Source organism: Mesitornis unicolor, unplaced genomic scaffold (genome assembly GCF_000695765.1).
Source record: "Mesitornis unicolor isolate BGI_N332 unplaced genomic scaffold, ASM69576v1 scaffold2699, whole genome shotgun sequence".
Taxonomy (NCBI): domain Eukaryota; kingdom Metazoa; phylum Chordata; class Aves; order Mesitornithiformes; family Mesitornithidae; genus Mesitornis; species Mesitornis unicolor.
The window spans coordinates 19513-34731 of NW_010205036.1; the positions used below are offsets into that span (position 1 = coordinate 19513).

The following is a 15219-nucleotide window of genomic DNA, read 5'->3' on the forward strand; positions in this document are numbered from 1 at the left end:
CCCATCTCGCTGCATCCTTTCAAAGTTACAGGCATTTAAAAGGAAACAAATGAGCCCACACGACCTCAATAACCACACAGTACAGACACCGGCCAGTTCTTCCCCACTGGCCACTTGAACTCCCTCTCCAGCTGCACTGAGGCATTCCCACTGAAATATCGCCACGTGCCGAGCAGCGTTACCTGGAACTGCAGCAGGGGAGAGCGGACCAGAGCGGGACTGAGCAACGCTTGCTGGAGAGCCAACAGGGGATGGGGAGGGTCCTCTGATGCCTGGCAGGTGAGGAGAGGTATGTGGAGAGAAAGGAGACTGAGCTGGGTTACTCTGCTCTCCTTGACTGCTGGAAATCCCTGACGTGCTTACTCCAGGACTCAGGGCTCCTTCGGTACCCATGGGTAGATCATCTATTGAACCAGACAGGTCCTGCAACACACAGAGAAACAGATCAGGCAAAAATAAAGCAGACAGGGGCCCGTTTTCTCACATAGCACTAAGAGCGAGCGCGCTTCTCCCCTAGGCACACTACAAATGGGAATCAATGAACTCCGCTCGTGTCATGGGCAGTAACGAAGGCTGCTGCAGACTGAGGTACTGCCAAATGTGGTCTGTCCTGCTGCTTGTCTCCGAACCCGAGTTCCCTTGCTGGCTTGCTGATGGTCCAAACAACCAGATAATTCTCCTACTTGTTTCTTTTAAAGCAGTTTAGAGGTGAGAAATTAAAGATTTCATCAGCAATACACCTGAAACTGCAAACAGGAGACGGTCCATGCGATCGTGGCTTGGAAGAGAAACGTGGCTCAGGCTCCGAAAGACAGAAAACTCCTGCTTTGCCATAATTAATTCATAAACCTCTTATGAGCTGGGAAACGACTCACTTGAGATGGATAAAAACAAACTAACCAGAGATTTAAAGGAAAACCATAAAATACTCCTCAGGGTTCCCACTTCCCTTTCTTCAAAGACAGCAAAAATCAGCAGTTACGGTACCAGCCTGGAAAGTTGAACTTTTCCTGAAGACAAGGCTAGAAAACACCCTTTTTCCTACACGTGTCCATCCTGAAGAAGAAAAGCACGAGAAGCCCAAAACAGCTGAAACTTCCCATTGCCACAGCAGCGACTGCAAAGCGACAGCGCCAAAAATCAGCTGGCGAGGCTGAAAACTGGGGACACTTCCAAGAAGACGAAATTCAGATCCAACGCGCACGATCGCACCAGCTGCTTGATAATCAGGTGCATCAGCTACTCAGGCTTGAGTAAATGAGCACACAACAGGCTGGGACAGAGTAAATGCTGGAGCATTTGAACAGAAAGCGGGGAAGTTGTAACGTGGCCAGAAAAGCCAACGGCATCTTGGCCTGTATTAAAAACAGCGTGACCAGCAGGGCCAGGGAGGTGATCATCCCCCTGTACTCGGCACTAGGGAGGCCGCACCTCGAGTGCTGTGTTCAGTTCTGGGCCCCTCACTAGAAGAAGGATGTGGAGATTCTGGAGCGTGTTCAGAGCAGAGCCACAAGGATGGGGAGGGCTCTGGAGAACAAGCCTGATGAGGAGCGGCTGAGGGAACTGGGCTTGTTTAGCCTGGAGAAGAGAAGGCTGAGGGGAGACCTCAGCACCACCTCCAACTGCCTCAAGGGAGGTTGTGGAGAGGTGGGTGCTGGGCTCTGCTCCCAGGTGATGGGGGATAGAACAAGGGGAAACGGCACCAAGCTGTGCCAAGGGAGGTTCAGGTCAGAGATAAGGAGGAAGTTCTGTACTGAGAGGGTCGTCAGAAGCTGGAACAGGCTGCCCAGGGAGGTGGTGGAGTCACCATCCCTGGATGTGTTTAAGGAGCGGGTAGATGAGGTACTTAAGGATATGGTTTAGGGGGTAGACAGGAGCGGTTGGACGTGATGATCTCAGAGGGCTTTTCCAACCGAGCCATTCTGTGATTCTGTGAAACTATCGCAGAGATCAGATAAAATCTCTGCTGGAGGCTCGAGGATCACAGCAGGTGAAGAAGTGGCAAACCACAGCTTATGGACTTCACCCGTGGACTTACCCCACCCTTCGTTAGGGCTTTCAGAGCAATCAACCCTGGATCAGGAGTGTTCAGGGCTGAGCCCTGAAGGTGTCTCAGAGCAGCTCCCCCTGCACGGAATTCAGCTGAGCAGAGCCAACCTCATTTAAAAGATCAGGCAGAAAGGCTGAGCCAACTGATCAATAACTCGGACACCCTGCTCTCGTTTACACCGTGTTTAGCAGTGGTTTGGATAACGTTTTCCTGGCTCTGTGCAGCACGGAAGGACGTCGGACACAAGATACTGCAAACCTATCAGCCTTCGGAAGCAAGCAAGAGCCCTCTTAACTTGTGTCTGCCAGGTGAGGTGTGAAAAGGCCCTGACAGCACATCCCCGTCATCTAAAGCTGGAGAACAGCACATCACCACGTCCTAGGCAGTGGAAAACTGCAGTTATGGAAGAGTTAAAAGTGACCCAGAGACATCCAACCACCTCCTCACACCTGGACATTCAGTTGTCTGCTGCAGCAGGGCAATCTCGTCTATTTTAACAGCAGAAATTGATCAAAACTATTCTAACAAATGCTGGAAAATGCTACATTTGAACTGAAAACGCGTGCCACTTGGTGAGATGGCTCAGTGCAGAGCACGGCCTTCCTCCCCTTCCATTACTGCTGCTGTCTGAGAGATCATTTCCTGCGCGACAGTCTCAGGGTACATTTGCTTACTGCTGAGGTGTTGCCTTCCTGAGAGAAAAAGAGCTTTGTTTTATTTCCATGAAAGCTAAAAAACTGCAGAAAAAGCCTAAAAAAGAGTGTCTAAGAGCTCCTGCAATTTTCATGACCTCCCTATGGTAACATCAAAAGCATCGCTCCTTGATGCACCTACTTGGTTCTTCCCCCCACAAACCCCACAATCCTGCTGCAGAAACCATCCAAAATGGGAGCAAAGAGACAGAATTTCCAACATTTTGCATTAAAAAGCAACCACCAACACAAACAAGAGCAAAACTCTCCTCTTCCCAAGACCCACTGCATCTCACTTGAGCCGCCAATACAAGATCCACATCTAAACTCCCCTCTAAGGCAGCGAAAGGATCAGAATGTCCAGAAGCCAACTCAGCTCTACCTAAAATTGGATGCAAACAGCCAATATTTCTCTTAAATGCATTAAGGTACTTATAGTCTGAAGCACCAAAAGCATCCAAACTTTGTTTTCACCATCACTGAAATGAAGTTGGAGGCCAAAACCCTTTTAAAACCCCCACCACGATGCACTTTAATCCTTCAGAGCGGAGGGGCAGAGCCTGCAGCCACTTCCAGGAGAGATTTTCAGGCTCAAAGGAAAAAAAATACATTAGAAATGTACACCTGAGACAAAATAATGGCATGGGAGGACAGGTAGAGAGCAAGGTGAAATGTGAAGGTCTCCTTCTGCTATCAGGAGTTCAAGGGACAGGGTTCTCCAAAAAAGCAAAGGAGTTTGGCCTCCAGGAGCTGAGGAGGTCATGGTCTGCCCCACGGTACGAGAAGTGTTCGTACTCGCGCCAGGCAGACTGAGGATGTGACTTGGTGATGCAGGGCATGAGAAGATCTGCAAGACATAAAACGAAGCAACGTGAAAAGCGGTTTGAAAATTAACTCCTGAGCGATCCCCCAAGCTCTAAAACAGCAAAGCTTAACCCAAGTACTGCGAGTCATTTCAAAGCATTCAGTTTTAATTAAGCAGGTTAATGTGGGGTTGCTGTAGACGTGCGAGCGAGGGCCCCTCCGCATTGCTGGCATTCCACCACGGACCTCACGCCTTGGAAACGCGGCTTCCAGCCGCAAGGCTGCGGATCGGACGCGGATCATCAGCTTGAGGAAGTTCAAAGTGAATTACGCGAACCTTTCTGGGATGTTAAGACTCGAATTGGAACAGGACCATGAAAAATCAAGTAACTTGTAAAGTGACTCTCACCTCTAAATGTCTGTGATACAGATTTTAACAATAATTTCCCAGCAGAGAAATGCTCTGCCACCCCAGCAGCGTTTTCCAGGTGTTATTTAGAGGACTACGTTCCCCAGAAATACGAATCCTGCACAGAGAGAAGCAGGGGCAGGGATGCCAAAGCACAAGGAGCCCATAGGTAAGGGGCTGTTTTCCACCTCCCAAGTTATCTTCTCAAGATGCCAACCATCAAGGCAAAATCCTGCTTTATTTGTAATTAAACCTAAGTGATACCCTCCAGCAATAATATCCTGTTTACTCAAGAGCACCACAAACTGGGGGGAAAAAAAAGCAAGATCTCCATCTCTTTAGGGACCGTTTTAAGGGTGGCCATAGCAAAGAGGACTTTAAATAAAATAGAAAAGCTCAATGAAATAACGGAGATCTGCTGCTGTCAGGGGGTCCTGGATGGAGCCCAAGCGGAGATGGGGTCGGGGAGGTTTTATTCGCTTCCCCCGGAGCATCAGGAGGGGTCTGGGAAGCAGCAGCGGGAGAAGGGCTCTCCCCTTCCTGCAGCCAAGGGAGCCGAGACAGGAGGTGAGGCTCGACAGCAGCGGCTCTGCCAACTCGAAGGAAACGTCAGGGTCTGGAGAATTTCCTCACGTGTTTCCAATGTGGTTTTTATGCATTTTATTGCTCATCTGCCATGCAGATCAAAAACGCTGGAGGGAATCCAACTATTTCACACAGAATCTCACACTCCAGGCTGGCTGCGGCCCCAAAGCCTGAGTTTCTTCACTTGAAATACTGCCCAGTGTTATTTTGGGATGTGACCTGATAGCGGAAGCCCACGGGGACCCCGCGACGATAACCGTTCCAGCTGCGACTGGTTGCCCGACGTGCGCGGGTGCCAGCACGGGTCTGTCGGCAGCGCTGACAACCGAGGGCTCGGCAGCTAACGCCTCCTTTCCGCACCACAACAAAACCCTGCCCGAAATCGCACCATCTGCTCCCCAGAGCAGGGGGCAGGGGAGTTCATCCAGCTCGGGGACGGGGTTGCGAGTCCTGGCATGACCAACGCGAGGGAAACGGCGCGGCTGCTTTGATATGAAAAGAGCCACCACCGTTTATTTCTTTCACTATCTGATACAAGCTGGTTTGTTAAACAAACCTGAAGATGAAACAACCCGAAATGCTGCACATCAAGGTAACAAAACGCCAGAGGAGAAGAGATACGAGGCTCTGGCCCGGCCCAGTGATCTGGAAGAGCAGGAGGACTGACCAGAAAGCAAAGTGCAGCCCAGCCCCAACCTGAATGCACACAGAAAACGTGGGGAGAGGGAAGCGGCGCAGTCGGACGCTGTCAGATCACCACAGGAAACGATCGTCTGCAGGGCAGCTCGTCAATCTGCAGACAAGGTGTTTCCATAAAGATGTTCACAAGCCAGACCAGGGCTAAATTCATTCTGTGATCCTTCCTGAAAGGGGAAAAGCCTCTTCCTTGCTCCTGCCTAACTGAAATACCTGCTTTATGATTTTGTTTGCTCTGCGCTTTCTTTTCCACTTGTTCAAGGACTATCAGTGCTTCAAAATCACAAGCTTGTCCTTTCACACACAGAATCACAGAATGTGAGGAGTTGGAAGGGACCTGGAGAGCTCCCCCAGTGCAACCCCTGCCAGAGCAGGATCACCAGAGCAGTCACACAGGAACACGGCCAGGGCTTTGGGTGTCTCCACACAAGGAGACTCCACAACCTCTCTGGGCAGCCTGGGTCATGCTCCATAACCCTCACACTCACAAACTTTGGCCTCATCTTCAGCTTGAACCTCCTGTGCTCCAGCTTGGGACCATTGCCCCTTGTCCTGGCATTGGCCATCCCAGAGCAGAGCCTGGCTCCTTCCTCCTGACACTGCCCTTTCCCAATGGATCCCCAGGAATGAGGGCACCCCTCAGGCTCCTCTGCTCCAAGCTCAAGAGCCCCAGCTCCCTCAGCCGCTCCTCAGCAGGAGATGCTCCACTCCCTCCAGCATCTCTGTGGCCCTGCTGGACTCTTTCAAGCAGTTCCTGTCCTTCTTGACCTGAGGGCCCAGCACTGGACACAAGATTGCAGCTGTGGTGTGAGCAGGGCAGAGCAGAGGGGCAGGAGAACCTCTCTGCCCTACAACCACCCCTTCTCATCCACCCCAGGATGGCGTTGGCCTTCTTGGCGCAAGGGCACATTGCTGGCTTTCATTCCCCGTTATTTCCACACCCCAAATCCCACAATCCCATCACCAAAATGACACAGCTGACTGGCAAGCGAGGATCTCCCAGCTATTTTGAGAAAATGGGTAGACCCGTTCCTCCTCCTACAGCACAGACAACCAAATCCTGCATGTTATGCTTCACAAACCACTTGATCTCGTAACACAACGTGGCCCGGAGACCTCCCCGTGCTCCACTTACACCAGATTTACACAGATTCACACCACATCCATAGAAACACCTTGAAAAAACTGATGTGAGGCTTTCACTGACGGGTCCAGAGGGGGCTCCACATCCTGCCACTGCCTTCCCATTCACCAAATGCCTCCTCCAGTTTGATTCCCAGTAAAAACCACAATTTGGAGCTGGGAAACACAACTTCAGCCGCAGCAGAAATCCAGTTGATGCTTTTCATCTAGACTGTGTTATAATCTGCTGTCCCCTAAGTTTTTTCATGCTGACAAATGAAAGAGAACGGAGTTTTTCAGGCTCTGAGCAGCCACCACCTCAATCTCCCCTGCCATGCCTTAAAATTCGGACAAAATCCACCAGCACAAACACAAAACATCGCCGTGAGAAGGAAGTGAACCATCCCAAAGCCCAAAAATCCCCCAAAATATACGAGTTTTCCCAGAGAAGACCACCACCGGCCTCACTCTGCTCTTCGACCATGGGTTATTGTGCAGGAGACAACGAGCCCACCTTTACAGCACCAAAAGCACCTTCCTGATGACCTGGACAGGAGGCACAGGGGAGGAGGAGGAAGGACGCGTGCAGGATGTCCCTGCGATAAAATCTCTCTCCACATCGAGAACATCTCTGGAATTTGAAGTGAAAGGAAAGATCCTGTTAACACTCTGTTCCCATGTGCTGTGCTGTGTTGTACTTCGGGAGGAGAGAGGCAGAAACAAAAAAACACTCACTTTTAAGCTGCCAGTTTAGCCACCACTGATTTTTTTGTCCATGCACATGTGGGAAGCGTGTTCATCCGCATTCCCGAGGTACACAACACAAGTAAAGACAAATATACCCAAATATATCAACTATACCCAAAGCCAAGCAACACAAGCTGGTGTCTCCTTGACCTCCTACAGCTTTCCTCCACGTAGCTCTCGCCTCTTACTCTCCAAGACACTGGAAAGTTTGCCTTTAGTTTCACAGGGACAGATGACTTTGTCCTGCCATAGAAACAGGGAATGCCCAGGACGAAGCTCACTGTGAGCTGCACAGTACCCGTCTGCGCTTTATAAAAGCTGTTTCAATTCATGGCCTTGCCTCTTCTATCCCCCTTAAAAATGGGACAGGATCAGCACTTGGAAGGAATAAAGGGATTTAATTATGCAATGAAATCGCAGGGTTTGACCCCTCGGAGCAGTCCCTGGAAGCTGAAGCTCTGATCCAAGCAAGGAACGCACGTAGGGAACCACAAACCAAGAGCTCCCGGGTCTGCTGCACCCTGTTCTGGAGGAAAACACACGATCCTGGTGACGAAACTAAGCACACATAAGAACATTCAGGACCTATTACATGCCACTTACTCATCCGAGCAGTCCTTAAGTAAAGGAACTAAGTGCCAGAGACTTTTACTACTTCAAGGGGAAAACACCTGCCCACTAAAACAAACACCAGGGCAGGTAACACCATGGAGGCTTCAGCCCCTGCTGATGGAGTCCATGTTCCCTTCCTTTACGAGGATTTTAAGCTCCTCGCAGGCATTGGCGCCGACAATTACAAACCTAAGATGGGGACTACAACAAACGAGGCAGATCCGTGCCGTTTCCTTGCTCAAAAAAAGCAGCTGAAAAGCTCCTTCTTCCAGGCTGGCTTCAGAGAAACCGGAGGAGCTGCTGGCTCTGGCTGCACTGCAGGAAAAAGGAGGCTGTCGGGAGGAGGGGCTCAGCGTCACACCGGGAACGTTACTCCCATGGCAGAAACAAGCTGCTGCTCCAATGCACCTGGGCACATCGAGGTGAGCCCGGTCGTCTGCAGAAAGCGGGTACCGAATTAAAAAGGGGGGGGGGGACGGCAGAGGGAAGCGCTGCTGGCTTGACCACATTCCTGCAACGGGAGCCGGCACAGAGCAGCCAGCGCTGCCACCGCAGCAGCCATTGATTTTTTTCTGAGGTCGATACTCCACTCCCACAGATCTACTCGGCAGGAGCTTTAATCACATCTACTGCTCCTACCCTGTGCCACCCCCCTGCTCTTCCCCCTCCAAATACGATTTGTATTTAAAAAAAACAGCGTGAGGGGGCTTTCCTCCCCCTCCAAACGCTGAGCAGAGTAGCACATCGCTTATTCTCGGTCTTTGGAGGGATTCAAGAGCCGTTGTTGCAGCACAAAGTAGAGGAGCAAAGCGATTCACCCCAGAACAACCAGGGAAAAGCCTCGACCAGGGGAGTGCGGGCTGCTGAGCTCTTCTGCAGGAGCCAGGATACGCAGCATCAAACTCTCCAGAAGAGAGGAGTCTCCACTGAACCCTTGGAAAGCCGCCTGGCTCCTAAAAAGCACTCGCAGATTTATCTCAACATCGACACAACATGAAACACTCCAGTCAGCAGTGGGAAATGCTGAAGTTTTGCTTGATGGAGCCGTGTCGCTTTGGCTAACACAGACGTTGGCCCGGCCACCCAGCTGCAGCGTTGCCAAATGTCCTGGTTTAGGCTAAACACAACTAATTCTCTATTTAGCGGTGTTACCACGCAAAGGGATGAAACCTCCAGCTTCAACAGCAACGCTGACCCCAAAATGAGCTGCAGGAACAAAGACTCCGAGCACAATGAGCAACACTGATTTTGTGGAGGGTGTTGGATGCCCACGAGTTGATCACGTTGGTCAGAAAGGACGGGCTGACACCAGGCCTTGGGAAGGAAAATGATAACCCCTTTATTTAAAGGGGTTTATTTACCCTTCAGAGGTTTTTAAGTGTTCTACCTCAGCCTGAAGACAAACCCCAGCCCATATAAAGTGCCAAATCCCGTCAGAGGCAGGAGCTGCCCTCCTGTTGCCAGCCGTGAGGATATTCCAGCTCCCCAGCAGCGCTTTCTCTGAAGGCGCTTCCCTGTCTCCGATGTGTTCAGCTCAGGCTCCAAAGCATTTAGTCATCTCGCACGTGACTGTGCCACCATGCCAACCGCACGCGTTGGGGTGGGCAAGGAAACGCAGCAAAGGCAGGAGGCTGGAACACTCACAAAATTGAAAAGGCCCCTGTTCAGACCGATACTTTGGATTTTAAGGTAGCTTGGCTTCTCTTATCGGCCTCTTTGAAACAATAAAGAGTGACAGAATCAAAAAGCAGAAGGAAGGAAGGAAGATTTTAGGAGAGGACAAGATTTCTGAAGCAGCAGGTATTTGCAAGCCTGATGAATCTGGCAGTGCTCTCACTGGAAAAAGCTGCTGAAGAGACAGCTGAAAGCTGGCAGCTCCTTCCCAAAATCTGTCGTGCCCACGGGGACGCAGCCATGGAGCGATATGAGGGGCTACGGCCGAGACCCAACACCGTCAGCTGGGGCAGCCCTGGAGAAGCCCCTTCCAGTCACAAACCTGACTGCGATCCCACACCGGGGCCCAGGCACCGCTGATCCGGATGGGACGGAGAAACCGGAGACGCGTTGGGAAAGAGCAGAGGAAATTCCCCTTTCACAGAATCACAGAATGGCTCGGTTGGAAAAGCCCTCTGAGATCATCACGTCCAACCGCTCCTGTCTACCCCCTAAACCATATCCTTAAGTACCTCATCTACCCGCTCCTTAAACACATCCAGGGACGGGGACTCCACCACCTCCCTGGGCAGCCTGGTCCAGCTTCTGACAACTCTCTCAGTAAAGAACTTCCTCCTTATCTCTGACCTGAACCTCCCTTGGCACAGCTTGGTGCCGTTTCCCCTTGTTCTATCCCCCATCACCTGGGAGAAGAGCCCAGCACCCACCTCTCCACAACCTCCCTTGAGGCAGTTGGAGGTGGTGCTGAGGTCTCCCCTCAGCCTTCTCTTCTCCAGGCTAAACAAGCCCAGTTCCCTCAGCCGCTCCTCATCAGGCTTGTTCTCCAGAGCCCTCCCCATCCTTGTGGCTCTGCTCTGAACACGCTCCACAATCTCCACATCCTTCTTCTAGTGAGGGGCCCAGAACTGAACACAGCACTCGAGGTGCGGCCTCCCCAGTGCCAAGTACAGGAGCTCGCCCTGGCTCGAGCAGCAAGCGCACACGGGAAGAGGTAACAGAGCCATGGAACTTGTTTCAAATAAAGGTTTCTCTTTTCCTGGGTAAGAATTGATTCAAAATTATAATAAAAAATAACCACACAACTCCTCCTGCAATTACCAGGCCTTGTTTGAGATCACAGCACGAACCCCACAGCCAAAAGGGTGCGGGCACAAGCCCACCCGAGCAGCACAAGCCTTGGGCCCTGCCATTCAAGCTCCATGTGGAAAGTTTCCTCCACGCCATTTCTGACCGCGCACACCTCCAGGACGAGTCAACCCAGCACAACAAAAGGACGTTAAGTGGGAAATGAGCCCTGTAAATGGAAAGCTCAGGTGTGGCAGCGTTTAAATCGCGTGCAGCTCTGCCAGCCAAAGTTAAAACACCTTTGTTTACCCCACGCAGGAGACGAAGGTGACACCAGCACCTGGTGTGGGAGCCGTTTGGATGGAAAGGGAAGGGGATGAGGTCAGTATGGCCGACACCAGGCTGACAAGAGGCTTCCGCACACTTTAAAGGGTCTCCGATGACACCAAGTCAGCAGCAAAAAGGAAGTGAAAACCTGCTCTCCCTGCCCTGTGACAAGGAGCTTCTTGAAAGCGTGTTTAAAAGCAGAGGCGTGAGCTTCAGTGGCTCCACGTTCGCAGGCCGCAGCAGCGCGGGGGACGCGTGTGACAGAGCACGGACCATCTCTGGGGATCCATGACCAGAACTGCTCATCCTACAGCAATTTCCTGATTAAAACCGATTAAAAACCGAGGTCTTTTCCAACTCCTAACATTCAGTGACTCTGAAAACACCCACCCGCCTCGTCACCCTGACCAGGCCTAGAAGAACCAGAGCTTGTCCTCAGCCGAGCGAGCTGCCAGCCGTCCCCACGCCGAAATCGCCGGCTCCTCTTTTGGTTGGGTCCGTAACCGAAACCGCTCCTAAGCAAAGGAAAGGCCGGGGGGGGGTGGTGAGGAGAATCTGTGCGAGGCGTGCAGGCAGGAAGCGGAGCTGAGCTGCTGGTGACCAGAATAGAAACAGGAAACGAGCCCGGCATCGAGCATAGCACAGCCCCGCTGCACCGGCATCGTCTCGCGAGGGATGGCGAACGGAGGCGGAGAAGGCTCCGAGCAGCCCCGGCGATGCAGCGTGGGGTGGGGAGCATCCCCCTGAGCAGCAGGGGGGATTAAAGTCAGTGGAAACTGGGAGGAAGGGGTGGGAAGAGCAAAAATTGCCACAGGGACAAATGGCTGAGCAAGGAGAAGCGGGTCGGCGGCGTCAAACGTGTTGCTGGAAGATGAGGGCGGGTTCGTGAGCGGGAATCCATGCTCTCCAGAGCTAGGAAGTTTATTAGAAATTTAAAAACAAAAAATAGGGGAAAATAAAGGCACAGCTTCCTGAAGAAACCACACGAAAACGACGGCTGCAACGACACCAAAAAAAGCTGAGGAAAATGTTTTTAATTCGCCGTCTCGTGATGACTTGGGATAGAAATCTTCACGTCACAGCAGCGTTTCGGGTTCGGGTGCCGTGCGTTGATGTGCACATCCACTGCGACGCCACACAACCGCCCTGCTTTGAAATGCACACGGCGTCAATCCCTCTCCTCAGGCAAGCAGTAAGAAAGGCCAAATACAACCCAAACAGGAGCAGGAAGTCCCATATGGAATAAAAAGGAAAATAAAAAGAGCTTGAAGTGACCACCAGATTCAACCGTAAGAGGTTATTTTCCCCTCTCTCCCCAAAAAAAGTGAGTAATCTTAAGACTTTGGAAGAAAACCTTCATTTCCCGGGCTGCACCTCCTGCCCCATCCACGGCAGCGCTGAGACTCTGGGTTTTGTTGTATTTCAGCCTGTTGCATCCGTTATTTCCAGGTCAGGGGATGCAGCAGACAGAGCTCAACTTTATTCCACTTCAGGTACCTACGGAGCACAGGCTGCAATGACCGCGGAAAATCCACACCGTGCTTCCCCGACAGCCTCCAGCGTCCGAATTCAGAAACTACTTAGGAGAGGAAGAGGTAAAACCAAACCACAACCGTGCCACAGCTGCTGGGGGTATTCACAGAAGGGCTCTTTCTGCTCAAGCCAAAACTCCACAGCCTCAATCCTCTCCACTCCCAAAAAACCTGATTTTGCTGCATCCATACTGCAAAGACCCAGGGCCAGGAAGCACGTTCAGAAGTTAAACATGGATCAGGAATTTGGTTTAGGTTGGTTATATTCCTTTCCGCCATCGAAAGATCTGAAGTCAGAGAGAAACCAAATCGAAACGTACCTGAACAAGCAAAACTGTTTCCAAAAAAGCCTAATACTGAGTAATTCAGATGAAAAGAAGTTGCCCAGATCAGCGATGTGGAGTACACGGACCAGAACAGGCCAAGGACATCCAGGCCCTCCAAAACCTTGCCTGTATCTATCCTGGTTTAATCAGAAGTCCCACCCCATGCAGAACCTTTCCCATCGAAGCGCTGCTGGAAACAAGACCCCTCACAAACGTTTTGGTTTCCACAGGCAGGAAAGCTTCACTGAAAAAACCCCCAGAAGATCCAGCGGAAAGCAAACACAAGCCAGTGTATTCTGGTGCCAAATCAGTTTTGCTTCATAAATGGCCTTTGGCCAACCTGGAAGTCCTAACACCACAGACACCACTTTCTGTGGTTGGGAGGGTATAAATAGCCCGGCGTGGCAACCGCTGTCTTGATGCTCCAATCTCCGTCCACCTCAAAGACACCAGGAACTCGCGCTCAGGCTCAGAAGAGACTGCTGCAAGACAATAATCTGTTCCCTGATCTAGACACAAAATTCCTCCCCCAAATCCCTAAAACTCCACAGAACTCTGCAGCAGAACTGATTTGCAACCCAAACCGATGCCCTAGCACCAGATTTGTTCCCCCTATACTTGCTACCAGCACCGTCTGTGTCACAGCAGAAGGTAACGAGCAGCTGGAAATATTTGACTCCTACACACTCCGAACCCAAGCCTCAAAAGGTAAAGACACCAAATAAAGTGGGTACGACTTGCCAGGGAGAATTCTTCACTGAGGAGAAGAGGCTGGGGAATCTGCTGGGTAAAAAAGAGATTTTTACTGAGGATTACGACTCCTCTGTTAGACCCAGACACCAAAGCCTACACTTGGCTGCTCCCTTGCATCACAGCGACCTCAGTGCAGTTCAGCTGCATCCTGACACAGACTCCTGGTCTGCTACGGGAAGAGAGAACCAGCCCGGACACCCATGTGGATGCACCACTTTAAAGGCATCAGGGAGTTCACATTAGCAGTGCTCTCCCCCAAAATACAGCAAGTATCATCTTCAGAAAGGGAAGAACAAACCAGGAAATATTTAAAATAAAACAGCCTGAAACACGAGCAGAAATGGAGGACCAGGCATTTTGCTACTTACAGATGAGCAAAGCATCAGAGAAATCAGCAATCTGACATAGGAGCACCGTCAGGAAAAGGTTTAGTTTCACAAAAATTATTACAGGGAGGGTATCTTGAAGGCCCCCACCCAGACCAATGTGTCATTTCTCAGGCAGATCCTAACAAATCCAGCAAGAGCCCACAGGAGCTGCACAACTCAACCACGTCCCCATCCAGGACATCACCACCCCTGAAATGGCCAAAGAAACATCCCTCCTTTATTGCTTCAAATTCCAACACTGATGTTGAGGTACAATATCGAGGTGTAAGGCACCGGGTCTGTACATTTTACTCTTCCTAAGAACCTAAAAAGCAGCAACCTCCTTTTTCCCCACTGATCTATGTTTAATTAACGATGATGCACGGCCCCATTTGCCCCGATTCCAAGATACTCCGTGAGCCATTGCACAGCACCCACTGAGGCTTGGAAAACGGCTCCAAACTCCACCAAAGAAATGAAAAGCCCACAAAAAAATACACGTTTCTGTAAGTCATACGTAATGGGAAAACGGGGACCCAGGAATCCTCCCGAGTAGGATAAAACTTCCTAAAACAGACACACCGAGCAATACAAGGAAGATAAAATGAAATTGATAGCACCCTTCCACGTAGCTCCTTTGTTTCCAAGCATCCCCAGGCCACATCTCATGCAAGAGACTGATCCTGGAAACAAGGAGTTGGCTTCACACACCTCAGTGGTCCTCCCTTCACACCACCCCGCAGCACCACTGCATTTCCCAGTTCACAGATGGTGCTGGTCTTGTCCTGCAAGACCCTCGTGAAGAGACGAGGCACTGTGAAACACGTACAAGAATAAGGGTGGGTTTCTGCAAGGGGTCTCCTTTTTTTTAATTTATTTTTGCCTATCAGCAAAAAGAAAGCCCAAAAATACACTGAGGGTGGGTAAGCGAAAGACTCTTTGATTTCCTAAATGCAAATTATTTGGTGGTAAAGTCAGGAAAACAAGGTGACTGTGAAGTCTGTTTAAAGCTTTATATTAAAACTTAATTAAAATCCTACCTAAAAAGCTGTATTAAAATTCCAAAAGCCAGACCCCATTTTTTTTTGCACCCTGGATTTCTCATCAGCAAACCCCCCTGAGTACCTGACCAGAAACTGGTGGGCATTTAAAGCTTTCAACTGGACCCAACCCCCTGGTTTCTGGTTCCTCCACCCTCACTGTGGCCATCTTCTTCTGAAAACGCTCGGGAAAAGGGAAAACTTGAAGAGGGCCAACCACATTTAACCACACGGTATAAAACAAACTCCCACTCGGTGCTGAGAAGGAGCCACTTTTGCTAAGCAGAGCAACTTAATTCCTATAATCTGAGTCAGAGGGCGCTGATTGGAGGATTCATGGAGGCTCCATCAGCAAAGCCACTGAACAGGACTTCCCACCGCTCCAGCTCCAGCAATTTCTTCAATTACTTCAGTGGC

At 50.8% G+C, this 15219-nt stretch overlaps 1 protein-coding gene across 1 annotated transcript in view; it reads right to left on the reverse strand.

Moving 5' to 3' along the window:
- The window catches only part of ARID1A (AT rich interactive domain 1A (SWI-like)), a 35980-nt gene that overhangs the window by 17250 nt on the left and 3511 nt on the right, over positions 1-15219 (reverse strand). The window contains exon 4 of the mRNA XM_010191233.1: positions 183-423. Coding sequence (XP_010189535.1) covers positions 183-423 — 241 coding nt within the window. The remainder of the gene's footprint in view (positions 1-182; positions 424-15219) is intronic.